This window comes from Aotus nancymaae, unplaced genomic scaffold (genome assembly GCF_030222135.1).
Source record: "Aotus nancymaae isolate 86718 unplaced genomic scaffold, 86718_ANA_hifiasm-v0.15.2.pri h1tg000090l, whole genome shotgun sequence".
Taxonomy (NCBI): Eukaryota; Metazoa; Chordata; class Mammalia; order Primates; family Aotidae; genus Aotus; species Aotus nancymaae.
In genome coordinates this window covers 6,830,544-6,847,557 of record NW_026988505.1, presented here as the reverse complement: position 1 = coordinate 6,847,557, position 17,014 = coordinate 6,830,544, and the positions used below count along the sequence as shown (strand labels likewise).

The window sequence follows — 17,014 nt, the reverse complement described above, 5'->3', positions numbered from 1 at the left end:
TGCGCTCGGGTATTTGCGGCCAAACCATGCTATGCAGCCCCCTTCCCGCGTCGTCCTCCACACTCGGGGTCCGCGGGTATCTGCGGACGTCACAAGCTCGGCAACCGCCCTGCCGTCGGCAGGGAGCCCCGCGGCGCCCTGAAATGCTCCGAAGCTTGTCGCTCAGCTGCCAGATCTGCGTCCTTGTCCGGTTCCGTCACTGAGGTCGTCCCTGCCCGGCCCTTCCACCCTAGTTCTCTTCACCGTCAGTCCATCCTGTCCGCGCTGCGTCAGGTCCCCATTCGGCACGTGGCTTACCTCCCGTAGTCCCCAGACTCGCCCCTCTCAGCCCCTCAGGGCAGGCCTGGGATTCGGCAGACGCCGATCCTCCCTGAGCATCCTCCCCTCGGCCAGGCCCTCTGTCTCCGCAGACCCCTGGCTTTGGGGTCTCCACCTCAGACAGGACCCTCAGTCCGGGACTAGGATAGGGGAACTGCCCAACCCTATAACACCCCGTGTCCTTCTGCACAGTCACCTTCCACTGGCAGTGACTGTCGGGTGTTTACCTTTCCGATGTCCCACTTAGAAGTGGGCTATTCCTTGGCATCGGCTTCTTTGCATCGCTGAGGGTATCGAGATGGGCAGGGGAGTGAGGAGAAAACAGAGAAGAGAGAGGTAGAGCCTGCGAGGAAGAAAGGGAAGGACATTTAGAAGCTGGGAAGTGGATGGGTCTGAAGAATTTAGACAAACGGAGAATGAAGGAGAGTGACCTGAGCAAGAAGTAGTGAGGTAAATGGAAATAGACAAGACGGGAATCAGCAGAAATGTGAAGGAGGGCAGAATACAATGAGAAGGCCTTGACCATCGCTAGCAGAGGGGGCAGCAGAAGCCTAATTCCCAAATTCCTTAGATGGTTTTCTGATTTCCAAATTACTTTCCCTTTTAAATTTATTGTCAGGTTCAGATTAAGAGACCTCAATACTTTTCAGTCTTAATTATATATTGAAAATAGTTTTTGTTGTTTAATAAATACTTTTACACTAATTCAGTGTGCACTTTGTAAGGATATTGATGATTTGAGTTAGTTTAATATTCAACAGCTTCCTCTCTTCCTTTGTATGATCTTTGTATTTAATGGCTGTGGGATAAAGTTCCCAACTAAGTGTAAGTATCAAGTTTTCTTTGTGCCATTTTCTGCAAATATTGCAGGTTGGGCTAGATTGTCCTAGAACTTTGTTCCAACAGATTCCATCTGTTCATAATGAATACATTGCTGAAAGGTATTTCCAAAGCTGACCATTTTATATTTTTCTGTTCCAACAATCAGATGTTTTCAATTTTTATGTTTTTGGATGACTTAATGTGATGTTCTGGAAAAGACAAATACTTTTAATCAATATGATTAAAACCATGAAAGACAAATTGCTCTTAAGAGAGTGAAATATGATCTCAAATCTTTAGCGGGGCAGGGATGATGAGGGAAAACTCCCACTATTGCATCCAAATCATGTCATTCCTGTGAGGCTGATGCTGTTTACTCTCTACTGGCTTCTGTTCACCTTTCCACTTGCCCCACGACAAGACTTTTTAAAGTAAGCACAGAACATAGATATCTTTCTAATGAGGAAGAGGTGTTGGTTCTGGGAAGGAAGCTTGAAGCAGGAAGGGCAGTGGGATTTGGGTATTCAAGATCCAGAAATGAGAGAACACCTGGGAAGCTCAGGAACCAGAGAAAGAAAAAGCCTTGGCTGTTCTCACCCATGACTGTGCTCAACAGGTACTAGCAAAGACTTCAGGCTCTATGACTAAAAGGGGTCGAACCAGTTTGTGTAGCCACAGCTGCCATGTAAGGGTGTTTGTGGACTTCACTAGGGAAGAAGGGTATTAAGAAGGAAGGGTCAGAAGAACTCACCTGTTGATCTCCGTTTAGAAGTTTATTGTCCTGAATTCCTGGAGGTTTAGTGAAAAGCAGAAAATTGTCTTTTTAACATGTTGAGTTCTGCCCCCATATATGTGGTTGTGGGAAAAGAAGGGGGTATGTTGATTGGAAGTCCTGAAATGCATGTTCCTAATACACATCAGTGACTTCTCAAGACGGATCTTACCTAAGAAAGAACCTCAGAGAAGAAAAATGGAGAACGATTAGAAATGGCACTTTCACTGGAAAAAGTCATGTTATTCATTGATTGTTCTGTCATCTCCCTCCTTAAATGCTGTTTTTAGGATGTGCTAATCTCTGACCCTGCTTAACACATTTCCTAACTCACCCATAGCCTTCCCTTAACCCCCTCCAATCTTCACACTATCACAGTGTAACCCAGTGAATTCGAACTTGTGAAGTTACATTTGAGGGATCATATGGGAAGGGCTTCACACCCAGACATAGATTACAGATGGGAAGTAGGCCCATGGTGTCAGTGAGGCCAGTATGGATCGTTTAGGGATGATGCACTATCAGATCTTTGTGAACCATGATTAGAGAAACTGTGCATATTAGTAGTGAATTAATATCAGGAATATCCGACAAATCCTGGAAAAGAAGATTGGTAAGAGGTAACTTGTTCTGCCTGATTGTATAATGCATTGGAAGCTTAAAACAATGAATCAGTCTGGATCTGGCCTCAAAATATTGATAATTTGGATTGTAAAGGAGAGTTTAGAAAATGATAGCTATGACAAATTCAGGTGGCATTTCATCCACACTATGGAGTGTGTTTTATTCAGTAATTGTTTCTTAAAAATGGAATCAACCTAAGTGTCTAACAGTAGGGAGTTTTGGAAATTGTTAACAACACATCTGTTCCAAGGAGACCTTGATGTTCACAGATTTGTAAAGAATGCTTTCTAGCACACTGACTTCTCTGCAAATGTCTGAGGGTTCCTCCACCTTGGGTAACTTGGTGGTTTGATCGCAGGGCATATAAATGGTGCATTTTGTATTGTAATATATTCTAGCAAGATGCAGCCCACAAACTGTATAGATACTCTTATCTACTACTGGCACATAAAGTTCATCTACTACTTTAAACAGAGCTTGATACTTTATGTATTGTTTTTGTGGATTTGGATAAAACAACAACTCATTTTTATTTCCAATTCACAAAGTAATTGTGAGGCTGAATAAATTTTATTATAGACATATATGTAAAATGGATTTTTTACGTGACTCATTTTTGATGTACAGTAGATGCTATTTTACATTCTGTGTACACACACACACACACATACACACTCTCACTTTGGTGTCTTATAATGTTTCTGCAATAAAAACCAGAATCCTTCCTTCATGCCCTTTGATTTTATATTTTCCTCAGGAAGACATGAGCTATTTTATATGATAAAATATTATGTTTTATTCAGTTGCTTATGATATTGTTTAATATTGTATAAATATTTGTATGACTTATTTTAAATTTCCAAATAACATAGGTTTACTTTTTTTTCTTTTCACAATTATTATGACAGTATCCTCAACAAAAATCAAAATTTAGACAAAATGACTTTTAGACTAATTGTAATTTTTTACATGTGGAAGACCACATGTTACTTTTAAGTCTAGGTTGCCCTGAGTCTGCATTCACTGGAGTTTTATGTCACTATGTCCTCCAGTCTAATAATAAGATTTTGGGCTTGATTCATGTCATTTTTATGTCCTCAGTGAATTTTAAAATTTCTTTACATGGGTGTACAAATTTATTTCAAATGGTACTCATAATATTTTGCTGTTGTAAATAGATAATGATTTTGTATGTTTGCTTCATTTAAGGATTAATGTTACTAACCAGGAAATACTGATTTCAATATTTTCAGAATAGATTTGCCCACTTATTAAATGTTCTTATTAGTATTGATAATGAAAGTGCAGTCTACTTTTTCAAGTTTACAGTCACATTATCTGAGAATAACTACAGTTTCAGCTCTTTGACTCCAATTTTATAGTTCCTCTCCTTTCCCTCTTGTTTTGGTCCCAACTCAGGCATCCTGTGCAGTGGCAAATGGCATCAGCACCAGCCAGCCTCCTTTTTCCAGCCTTACCTTTAGTGGAAATGGTTCTTTTGTTAACTGCCGAATATATTTGTTGAAATTTTCTTGATTAAGAAGAATTATTGCCCCTAATTTGATACGATTTTTAAAGATTTTAAATTATTTTTAAAGATTTAGATTACTTAAAAATATTTTTTCAAGGGTCTATTGATACTATTTTTTTTTAATCTTTAAAATTTCTATATGGAAATACTAGGTTTTCTAGTATGGAATCATCTTTTATTATTGCAATAAACTTCACTTTACAATGCTCTGTCCAGTGATTGGACAATGCTCTGTCCAGTGATAACCAAACCAGTGATGGCCAGGTGACCAAAATAAATAGCTAAATGGCTAAAATTGTAATAATGATTTTTGCAAATGTGATTAATGAAGATTGTTGGTTAAATTTCTAGTTATTTTTGCATTTATGTTCATTTTGATTAGCATAATAAACTTATGAGGACAGGCTTACTTTTTAACCTTCAAAAGAATTTACAATACAAAGGAACTATAAGTGATTTGACATGTGAGAACTCTCACAAATCACTTTTACAGTTCAACTCTGATACATACTTTAAATAATAAAATTGGCTGATCAGATTTTTCTGCTTATTTGTGATTGAAAGATTTTACTGTTTTCTTGAAAATTAATTTATCTTATATATTTATGTCAGAATATAATTCTTCCTATTTCTTACATGTTAAATTGCTGCTTTTAAATAAATACAGTCTCTTTTATTTATCAGTGTTTTTTTCTTTCCCCCATGGGTCTTTTCAGTTTCATGATTTTGCTCTCAAAACTTTTCAAATACTGATTTCTGTCAAATCTGTTCATTCATTACATTCTTTTAGTATTTAATTCCTTTATCTTTTTAACTTTTATTAATATCTACTGAATTTGTAACAATTTGGAAAGTCCAATAACTCCTGTTTTCTTTTTCTTTCTCTTGATTTATGAGTGCTTTTAAAGTTTTACATTTCTTGAAGATCACACCTATAGCCTTAATTCCATGGTTTTGCCTACTTTCATTTTTCATACTTACTAATATCATGAATGTAATTGAAATACTCCTTTGATTTTATTGGTGATATATGCCCACTACTGTACTGTGGCAGGAAAAAAAAAGTCTTTAGAACTCAGATAAATGTACAGTGTATATTTACTGTTTATGTATATGTGCTCTTGTTATTAAATTCCCCTCTCGTGTTTGTGGAATTAGCAATTTCCCTTTGAATTTAGATGTTCTACTTCTGTATTACACTTTTGTGAATATCATATTTGATGTTTAATTTTTGCTAGGATTATAGGCTGGACTCCAGATCCAAGATCTACATGTAGCAGATCCACCAAAAACATACCTTAAGCTCCTAGCACTATTTTAATACCCAGAGCCTGGCTGAGCTTCTGCCATCTGTCCTCCTAGGCTCCTTGAGGTCTAGACATCTCATTTGACATAACTCAGCTGTGGCCCTTGGTGGATCTCATCCTTAGTACTACTCCCTGCTGGCAGGGGTGACCCAGGCCCACATAAGCCATTTCTGGGCTCCTTGGAGGACTTAGAGAATCCTGAGATTGCCCATGAGGATGGGTCATGCTTTGCATGCCTTCCAGTCTAGCACCCATGTTTCCTGATGCCTGAGGATATTTAGAAGCTCACATGGGCCTTGGATGTTCTTATACCTCCGTTTTCTGCAGTGTGACTCCTATACACGTGAACCAAAGTAGAGAATTTTGAGGAGGCTTACGTGAAGATTTATGGTGGCCCCCGTGGTTCTATGAGACTGGTAAAAGGAATAGACCCCTTAGACTTCTCCTCCAGGAGAATATGTAAGCTGGTGGAGGAAAGGACAGTAATGAAGTATGCATTTAGTATACCAGGCTTTCAGAGCAAAACTCTAAGGAAAAATAGAGGGCATCTCATTGCAACTGGCCCAGCTCTGTTAGACTAGGAGATGTTATACAACCTTGAAAAACCAAGGAGATGTGACCTTACTGAAGGAACAAAATTATTCTACAATAATTGACCATGAAGAAATGGAAGTATCTGACCGGGTGTGATGGCTCACACTTGTAATCCCAGCACTTTGGGAGGTCAAGTTGGGTGGACCATTTGAGGCCAGAAGTTCAAGATCAGCCTGGCCAACATGGTGAAACCCCATCTCTACAAAAATACAAAAAAAAAAAAAATTAGCCAGGCTTGGGGGTGGGCACCTATAATCCCAGCTACTCAGGAGGCTGAGGCAGGAGAATTGCTTGAACCCAGGAGGCGGAGGTTGCAGTGAGCCGATATTGCACCATTGCAATACAGATTCGAGGGCTGAAGAATACAGTAACTGAACTGAATGAATACAGGGCCTCAAGAGCAGACTTTATCAAGCAAAAGAAAGAACCAGTGAACTCAAAGACAGATCATTTGAAATTATGCAATTGGAAGAGTCAAAAAATAAAAATAATGTTTTAAAAAGTGAAGAACCTCTGTCTAACTTTGCTAAAAATTAGAGGTTCCTAAGAACTTCTGTTGTGTGTGTTTGTGTGTGTGTTTCTTTTCTTTTTTTTTTTCCGGAGACTTGCTCTTGCAGAGTCTTGCTATCGCCCAGGCTGGAGTGCAGTGGTGCGATCTTGGCTTACTGCAACCTCCACTTCCCTGGTTCAAGCAATTCTTGTGCCACAGCCTCCCAATTAGCTGGGATTACAGGCGCCTGCCACCACGCCCAGCTAATTTCTGTAGTTTTAGTACAGACAGGGATTCACCATGTTGGCCAGGCTGGTTTTGAACTCCTCACCACAGGTGATCCTTCTGCCCCAGCCTCCCACAGTGTTGGGATTATAGGCTTGAACCACCACACCCGGCAAGAACTCCTTCTTATGTTAGATTTGCTAGAGTTTAGCAGCTCACAGAACCCAGGGAAAAAGTTTACTTAGTATTGCTGATTTATTTCAAAGGACATTTTAAAGATTACAAAGAACAGCCAGCTGAAGAGTTACATACAGCAAGATTTGGAAGGGTCCTAGGTTTTGAAATTCTGTCTCCATGGAGTTAGGATGTGCCATTCTTTCTGCATGTGAATGTGTTCTTCACCTACCAGGAAGCTCTTTGAATCCCATCATTCAGGGATTTTTATGAAGTGTTCATCTAGTATGCATAATTGTTATCAACTTAATCTCCAGCCTCTCTTTCCCAGAGGATGGGGGGGGACTGTATGTTCCAGGCTTCTAGTCATGTCTTGGTCTTTCAGGTGATTACTCACCATGTTAGAGCCCAATAATAATTGTCTCATTAGAACAAAAGACACTCCTATCACCCATGAAATTCCAAGGCATTACAATCTCTTGTGTTGGGAACCAAAGTCAAAGACCAACTGGAACAAAAACTTCTCCTAGCAACTCTATTGCTTAGGAAATTGCAAGGGTTTTGAGGGGGCTCTATGCCAGAAACTGGGGATGAAAACCAAACTATGTATTTCTTATGAATGACAATGTCACATATATGTTCATGTGTTCATGTTGTTAGTGTCCTTTCATTCAACTTGAAGAACTCCCTTTAGCATTTCTTGTTAGGTATGTCACTTGTAAAATGTGTCTTTTAAGGTATCCACCATCGTAAATGAGATTTAAAGCTGCTTGGTGGATAAATTCAGCATGAATTCATCTAAAGGTCAGACTTGAGGGAGTGGTATTTCTAGAAGCCTCACGTGGAAGAGAGAATCATTCAGAGCAAGTGTATCCAGAGGACCAGTGGAAGGGAGAAGGAATGGAGGGAGGCCCCTGAGGGCTGAGATACATGTGGAGAAAGCCTGCAAGCACACAAACCAAGAATACGTAAATCTGAGAAATTCCAGTATTTATCTGTAGGTGGCGACCACAATCTACATGATTCAGGGATTCTTAGGATTTGCAGTCAGAGGGAATTGAACATTTCAGAATTCCATGGGCTAGGTAGCATATGAAACTCAATGATTTTCATATATCTAGCTCTAAAATCAAGGTGTTTTTATCTTTCTTATCAAGAATAGTCGTTCTCTTCCTTCTGACCCTGGAAGAGGAGAGACACCAACGCAACCCACACCCCACCCACTGCATGTCCTTGTTGATTGGACTGGGGCTCCTGGCTTTGGGACAGATGTTGTAAGCAAAACTGGAGTGTCATGGTTTCTTCTTGCTCAGATTTGTCTTCTAGTGCTTGGATGGTGTGAGTGAAAACCCAGAGGAATACAGTTGGTGGCTGAACTAGTATGATGCCATCACAGGTGAGTGGGAAATTCCTCTTTCTACTGAAATATGTACCCCTGTTACCAGCCTGTGGGCAGATTCATCTTATTAACATGAATGTTCTAAGTGTACTCAAGGAGCTCCGATTAAGAGTCCCCAGGGCTTTGGAATGGTTACATTGGCTCAAAGAGTCATCAAGAAATAATCTCCTTTGAACAATACACTAAGGCATCCTGGCCTCTACTAAGGCTATATATTTTTAAAAGAGATGTGAGAAGTTTTTGTTTCTCTCATCCAGTCTCAGGGAAATCATTCATTACCAGCCTCTCATGGCCTCATTGGGGAAATAAATTCACTCATACCCATGTTATTGGTAGGAGTGGGCTTGAGAATATAGTGAGGGTAGGTGGTGAAAATGAGAGCAGAATGTGTTAACTCATACAAGGCAGATGTTTTCCCAAGTGAGCTCAATTACTCTAGTATTTCAGGTGCTAGGGGAGGCCTGTTTAACTTAAAGTGAAAGCAGATAGGGTTAGGCCAGAGGAGACAATGAGGAATTATGTATTTATTTTTCCTATCTAAAAATCTTAATGTTTTGATAGAATATATGTGTGCCTTTGAAAAACTTAAAAAACAAAACTAAAATTCTTATTACCCTTGTCCCCAAATTAACCTCAAATCAAATTTGATAACTGGAAGCAATGTATCAAATTTGTTAAGTGGAAGCAGCTAGAGTGTTATTTCTTTAATTTTGCTTGTGCATTAAGTGATGGAGTATAGGAAACAGTACATTTAAAACTCTGAGGAAAATTTTAAAGTGGCGAGACCAGAACATCAAAAGATTTTTTTTACCCATAAACATAGAGACAACATGAAGAAACAAAAGAAAATGGTACCTAGTGCATTAATCCGTGTTTACAGTGCTATAGAGAACTACCTGAAATTGGATAATTTATGAAGAAAAGAGATTTAATTGACTGACACTTCTGCAGGCTTAACAGGAAGCATGACTGGGAGGCCTCAAGAAACTTACAATCATGGTAAAAGGGGAAGCAAGCACCATCTTCATAAGGCAGCAGGAGAGAGAGACCAAATTGGGAAATGCCACACACTTTTAAACCTTCAGATCTACTGAGAACTCACTATCATGAGAACAGCAAGGGGGAAGTCCACCCCTATGATTCAGTCACCTCCCCCCAGGCCCTCCCCTAAGGTGGGGATTATAATGCAAGATGAGATTTGGGTGGGAACACACAGCCAAACCATATCAGCTGGTGTTTGGAGGTCCCAGAGGAAACTGAGACAGGAAGTCCTCAGTCCATGGGAAGTGTCAGGATGAGGCCATCTTTCTGGCTTGTGCTGCTGAGCCATTCATCCTTATCCATGTTTTGAGACTGGCTCAAAAGAAAAAAGAAGCTGCATCTGCTGATTTCAAGTTCTGTATGAAAGTTGTTCAGTCAACTGAGTGTTCTCAGTCATTTCATGAATAATATATTTGTACCTTGTATCTAAAAATGTTTGATACATAGGAACCACTTTACATATTACCTTATTGGATCTTTTGCAACTCATAACAGGTCTTTATTTTATTCTTGAGGACACTGAGTTCTTGTAGGGGAATATCTAACTATAGTCATGATTAAAATGTGACAAAGTAGGCCAGGTATGGTGGCTCACACCTCTAATCCCAGCACTTTGAGAGGCTGAGGTGGGCAGATCATGAGGTCAGGAGTTCGAGACCAGCCTGGCCAACATGACAAAAATGCTAAAACCCCATCTCTACTAAAAATACAAAAATTAGCTGAGTGTGGTGGTGGGTGCCTATAATCTCAGCTACTCAGGAGGCTGAAGCAGGAGAATCGCTTGAATCTGGGAGGCGGAGGCTGCAGTGAGCCAAGATCATGCCACTAAACTCCAGCCCGGGTGACAAGAGCAAGGCTCCATCACAAAAAACAAAAATGACAAATTACGAATACGGCCTCCTTTGTGATGAGTCTATGGATTTTCATGAAGGTGGTGGAGAGGAGAATTTTAGTTCTAAATTTCTAAGTGCAGATTTTATAATTAGTATCTGGAAGTTATACTTTGAAGTCTATTGGCAAATCTTCAGGTTATATGCCATACTTCATGTGATTTTTCTCTATGTGAAGTTTTCTGTCTGTATATATCTGAAAGCCAGACTCTCAATTCACATTTAAAGCAGTGGGACAGGAACCCCAAACACTGTTTGAGTTTTCTGTTTATACCACGCACACTTCCTTAATACAGTCACTTTGATCATGCTCCACTGAACACTGGCAAAGATAGCACTGTTTGAAGTAGAATGTCCATAATGTTTTAGGATTCCATGACCCTTGAGGATATAGTTGTAGACTTCACTCGAGAAGAGTGGGCCCTGTTGGACACTTCCCAGAGAAAGCTATTTCGAGATGTGATGTTGGAGAACATCAGTCATCTGGTCTCTATTGGTGAGTCTCTTTATGTCTATTATGTATGTATATATGTATTCATTCACTCACCCATTTTTTACTGATTGATTCATTCATTCTACATGTGTCTAGAACAGCTTTCTCATCTATCACTTCACCCTCTGCCTTGATCCTTTTATAACTCTCACAACTACCTGACAGCCATTTGTTTCTTTTTCACTTATATTGATTCACTTATATTGTCATCTCTCTAGAATGTCATCTTTCGACCACAATTTCACATCCTTCTTACTCTTCACTCTCCCAAACTCAGAAAATGGGAATACCTTGCTTTTGAATGCATAATTAAAGTAATTATTCTATCATAGGGACTATTCTGCACAGAACCTAGATTGTTCTGGTGCAGCTAGTGTTTACTGAATTTTTTTGAGATTGAGTCTCACTCTGTCACCAGGCTGGGGTACAATGGCACAATCTTGGATCACTGCAACCTCTGCCTCCCGGGTTGAAGCAATTCTCCTGCCTCAGCCTTTCAAGTAACTGGGACTACATGCACGTGCCACCAAGCCCAGCTAAGTTTTTTGTTTTTAGTAGAGATGGCGTTTTACCATCTTGGCTAGTTGGTCTCAATCTCTTGACCTCGTGATCTGCCCACTTCAGCCTCCCAGAGTGCTGGGATTACAGGCATCAGCCACCATGCCCAATCAGATTATTTTTTAATATAATATCAAACACTGTGAAAACCTGTAGTTTCTCACTGATTGAAAATACTCCAGGTTCTGCAATACATCTTTCAAGTTAGTCATGGACATCAGCAATTATAGGTCTTTTATATCTGGGAACAAGTTCAAGACTTTTCCCTTTGCTCATAAAGGACTGTCAATGTTGTCTTCAAGGTACTCTTCCCAGGCCGATCTCCAATGGCTATCTTACCCTTTCCAGTAGCCTGCCCTGTACTTGATAACCATGTACAGTTGTCAGCATAGAACTCAAAATCCATGTGTCTTTTTCCCAAAAACAGGCAATCAATTCTGCAAATCAGTTGTGTTTTCCCATTTGGAGCAAGTAGAGAAAGTTTCAACACAAGGAATAAGCTTACTGCAAGGTGAGCTATAAGAAACAGTGCTTTAATAGGAGGAGGAGGAATTTAGCCAGTGAGTGAGTAGGTTCCAACAGTTGACAAAGGAAGATTTCTGGGTTTTTTTGTGTGATGGCATCTCGCTCTGTCACCCAGGCTGGAGTGCAGTGGCACAGTCTCAGCTCACTGCAACCTCTCCCTCCCAGGCTCAAGTGATTCTCTTGCCTCAGCCTCCTAAGTAGCTAGGACTACAGGTGTGTACCACCACACCCAGCTAATTTTTTTTCTATTTTTAGTAGAGGGGCTTTCAGCATGTTGGCCAAGCTGGTCTCAAACTCCTGACCTCAAGAAATCCACCCACCTCAGCCTCCCAAAGTGCTGGGATTACAGGCATGAGCCACCTTGCTCAGCTGGAAGGTTTCTTAAATTTGCAGTGTTTTTGAAATGTAGGCAAAAGCTTAAGGGAAACATTTCTCAGATACTGTCATTATACTTCGTAGGTATCAATTTTTATTCAAGTATCTCTCTGTCATTGTCTTTGGCTTTTGTAAAGGGGATATTTGTGAACTTATTTCAGTTAAACTATCACATAATGGCATTTTAAAATGGTCCTCTTCTTTGAAAATTTTTCTTCCTTCTTCAACTTACCTTCTTAATTTTTTATATGATAAAAATGTCAGTAGTCAATGTTCTATAATACTCTTCTCCTTAAAGTATTAATTTGACATGCTTTCCTTGTCTTTATGTATTTGAGACACTCAAATGGATTTCAGAGCTATTTAACATTGTTATTCCCCTAATGCCTATATAGCATCTTTTTTTTTTTCATTTATTTCAGGTAAAGAAGGTGACATTAAACATCAAGAAATGCCATTCATTCAGCATATTTATCAGAAGGACATATCAACCATCAGCACAATGGTAAGCTTTATGCATGCAAACCCTGTTCCTCCAAATAGAAACCTGGAAATTGAACGAGTTTGGAATTTGGTACAGGTACCTGACTGTACTCAAAGCTGTCCAAGCAGAAAGTTTTAGTTTGGATTTAGTGAAGAAATTAACTTGAAATCAAAATCATAACATGAGGCCTTATAACAGGACAGTTATATAAACATGACTAGGTACTGAAATTTTCTAACATGATAAAGGCTTAACAACAAGTCAGATAGCTCTTCATTGGGATACTACAACAGAAAAACTCTCTACATGCAGTTACATAATACAGGAACAATTGTAACCAGAGTCTACTACTGAATGATTATTCTAGAATTAATATGTAGAGAAATGAAGTAATGAATGAATGAGTATAGATAAATACTTTAATAGTCTTTCATTTTCTTCCCAAAACCAGAGATCTCATACTCAAGATGATCCTTTTCTATGTAATGATTTAGGAGAAGATTTCACTCAACATATACCACTGACTCAAAATATGATTACTTACATGAGTAAGAAACACTTCGTAGGCAAAATGTTTGGGAAGACCTTCAATAACCAGTTATCCTTTAATCAACACAAGCAAATTTACACTAGGTATAAATCATATGTAAATCATCTATTTGATTATGCCTTTATGCAAAGCTCTGAACTTAGACCACACAACGTGACTCAAACTAGAGAGATAACTTTGGAATGTCATGTGTGTGGGAAAACCTTCAGCAAAAATTCAAATCTTAGGCGACATGAGATGATTCACACTGGAGAGAAACCACACAGATGTGATCTGTGTGGGAAAGCCTTTACTCATTGCTCTGATCTTCGAAAACATGAGAGAACTCACACTGGAGAAAAACCATATGGATGTCATCTATGTGGGAAAGCCTTCAGTAAAAGTTCTAACCTTAGACGACATGAGATAATTCACACTAGAGAGAAAGCACAGATATGCCATCTTTGTGGGAAAGCCTTCACTCATTGCTCTGACCTTAGAAAGCATGAGAGAACTCATTTAGGAGATAAACCATATGAGTGTCATCTATGTGGGAAGGCCTTCAGTAAATGTTCTTACCTTAAACAACATGAGAGAACTCACAATGGAGAGAAACCATATGAATGTCATCTATGTGGAAAAGCCTTCTCTCATTGTTCTCACCTTAGACAACATGAGCGAAGTCACAATGGAGAGAAACCACATGGATGTCATCTATGTGGGAAAGCCTTCACTGAATCTTCTGTGCTTAAACGACATGAGAGAACTCACACTGGAGAGAAACCATATGAGTGTCATATATGTGGGAAAGCCTTCACTGAATCTTCTGACCTTAGACGACATGAGAGAACTCACACTGGAGAAAAACCGTATCAGTGCCATCTCTGCGGAAAAGCCTTCAATCACTCTTCTGTCCTTAGACGACATGAGAGAAGTCACACTGGAGAGAAACCATATGAATGCAGTATATGTGGTAAAGCCTTCAATAGAAGTTATAACTTTAGACTTCATAAGAGAGTTCACACCGGAGAGAAACCATATGTTTGTCCTCTATGTGGAAAAGCCTTTAGTAAATTTTTTAACCTTAGACAGCATGAGAGAACTCACACTAAAAAGTAATGAATATTTAAGAGTCATCAGTCATAGCATTAACACTAAATACACGAGAGTACTAACATATTACAGGAACATTATGTCTGTAATCAGTGTGGAAAAGAATTTATTTATAAATTACTACTTCATTCTACCTAAATTCAAGGTAGAAAGAATCCATATGTATTTCATCTGTATGGCACAAACTTCAGACTCTGGGCTGACCATATACTACATGAGAGAATGAAACTATAGATCAACAGAATATGGAGGAATCTTCATCCACAGCTCTAACTGTTAAACAAAGGGGAGAAATCATGTCAGAGAAATTCTGTGCCTGTCATCAATGTGAAAATGCCTTCATTGATAATTTACCCTTTAAACAAATGAGTAAAATCCACAGGAGAAAAACCATATGTCTGTAATTGCTGTACACTCTCATTCAGCTAAGCACCAATTTTGTTGTATGCCAAAAAATTCATTATCAGGTAACTGATAAAACAGTAAATATATGAAAATATTTTTTATTAGGTAGATGAAGGTTCTTGAACAATTCCAGAAACTTGTAGTGGAGAAGTTATTCCATGAAAACTTGTGAGAAATCCTTTTCTTAATAGAGCAGCACTTGTATGATAGACCAGAATTCACATGCGGTAGAACTCTCAGTGTCATGAATGGAGGGTAGTTCTCAGTAAATTACTCATTCCTTAATCAATAACAGCATTTTTCCCCTGAGAAAACAATCTTGACATGATAGTGGAAAAACCTTCAGGCAGCTTTTATGTCAAAAAAGTCAGACAGGAAAGAAAACTCTAAAAAGCCATTTATGAGATGTATAGCTGGGAAACAAGAAATAAAACCATCAAGCATATGCTTGAGGAAAAAAAAGTATAGTTTTGAACAAAGACTTTCTACTGAAAATATGTAGGATGAAATGTACAATTCTGAAATAACCTGGGAAAATGGAGTGCGGAATTATGTAAGCAGTAATAAGACTAAATTAGTACTGTCAAAAGTGTAAGCATTAAGTGTTGTTGCTAAATAATACATTGATTAAACTCTAGGTTTTTAATTCAGTTTTAAACATGTAGATTAGGGTCAATTAGAATATAGGACCCTGCATGGTGGGTCACACCTGTAATCTCAGCACTTTGAGAGGCAAGTGGGTGTATCACTTGAGGTTAAGAGTTCGACACCAGCATGGCCAACATGGTGAAACCCCATCTCTACTAAAAATACAAAATTAGTTGGACATGGTGGTGTATGCTTGTAGACGTAGTTAGGAGGCTGAGGCAGGAGAATCACTTGAACCTGGGAGATGGAGCTTGCAGTGAGCAAAGATCATGCCACTGCAAGCCACTCCAGCCTGGGCAACAGAGTGAGACTCTGGCTCAAAACAAAAAGACAGTGACATTCAATGGAACCAATACACATAGAACACAAAATTATGTGTCTTAACTATAATAGTGGGATATATGTACATGGTAATGATTAAATCAAACATGGATTATGAGGCCAGGTGTGGTGGCTCACGCCTGTAATCCCAGCACTTTGGGAGGCCGAGGTGGGCGGATCACGAGGTCAAGAGATCGAGACCATCCTGGCCAACATGGTGAAACCCCATCTCTACTAAAAATACAAAAAAATTAGCTGGGCCTGGTGGCACACACCTTTAGTCCCAGCTACTCGGGAGGCTGAGGCAGGAGAATCGCTTGAACCTGGGAGGCAGAGGTTGCAGTGAGCGGAGGTTGCAGTGAGCCGAGGTCGCGCCACTGCACTCCAGCCTAGCACCTGGTGACGGAGTGAGACTCTGTCTCAAAAAAAAAAATGGATTATGAAAGACTCACTTTATAAGTATAGTCTTATGGCGCATAGATTCTCCTGTTTTGTTTTTAAACCGCTTTATCCATGTAATTGACAAAAACTGTGTAATTTAATATATACAACTTAATGTGTTTAGAGATAAGGATAAGCCCATGAAGCCATCACTATTATCTTTGCCACAAACATTCATCTTCTCCAAGAGTTTCCCGCCTCATTTATCATTGTTTTATTTGTGATAAAACCACTTATATAACAACCTGTAGCAAATTTTTAATTATATAATACAGTATTGATAACTATAGGCAATATAAAATTTAACATTGTAAAAATAAAACTAATTACAAATGAATCTACTTAAATAAAAATTGGCAGTGCTGGATAATTGTGTTTCAGTTTGCATGAATATCTCCCAGAATCAGGTTTGAGTCTCACAGCATAGAGAATTTTGTTGCCATGGGCTTTTCTTTAACAACCTTTCTGTTCTGTGTTTAAATGTTTAATATTCTCACTTCTCCTAACAAGGGCTCTTTTATTTATGGAATTTTATCTTGTGTATTCCTCTCTGGCCTTTAAAGCTTACACTTTAAATGAATCTGTTTTTTTGTTTTTCTATTTTTGTTTCATCTTTATTCACTCCATCCTACCTGGAAGCACAAGCCCCACTATTTTGCACAAAACAAAAATTTTAGCTTATTTTTCCTCATGCTAGATAGGCTATCTTATTCTGGGACTTTATCTTCCCATGATGTTAATTTTCAAATGCATTTTGTTAATTTTCAAACCAGTGTGAATGTGATACATCATTGACTCTCCTTTCTCATGAATTCTGCCTCAGAAAACCTTGTCTGAGCAGGCTGCCTTCATGCCTTAAAGCAGCTGTTACATGTCTTTCATCTAAGTTTTGTTATTGTTAATGGTGTGTTGGTCCAATAAAAGCCACAGACATG

At 39.0% G+C, this 17,014-nt stretch overlaps 1 protein-coding gene across 3 annotated transcripts in view; it reads left to right on the top strand.

The window, feature by feature from the left end:
- The window catches only part of ZNF596 (zinc finger protein 596), a 17,238-nt gene extending 224 nt beyond the window's left edge, over positions 1–17,014 (top strand). Inside the window, exons 2-6 of one of the 3 annotated variants that reach the window (XM_012458699.2) lie at positions 8,171–8,253; positions 10,557–10,683; positions 11,666–11,749; positions 12,561–12,643; positions 13,074–17,014. In XM_012458699.2, coding sequence (XP_012314122.2) covers positions 8,239–8,253; positions 10,557–10,683; positions 11,666–11,749; positions 12,561–12,643; positions 13,074–14,270 — 1,506 coding nt within the window. In that variant the 5' untranslated portion in view covers positions 8,171–8,238 and the 3' untranslated portion in view covers positions 14,271–17,014. Of the gene's footprint in view, position 1; positions 8,254–10,556; positions 10,684–11,665; positions 11,750–12,560; positions 12,644–13,073 lie in introns of those variants that run through there. The other 2 variants (XM_012458700.2, XM_012458701.2) reach the window with 2 other exon arrangements.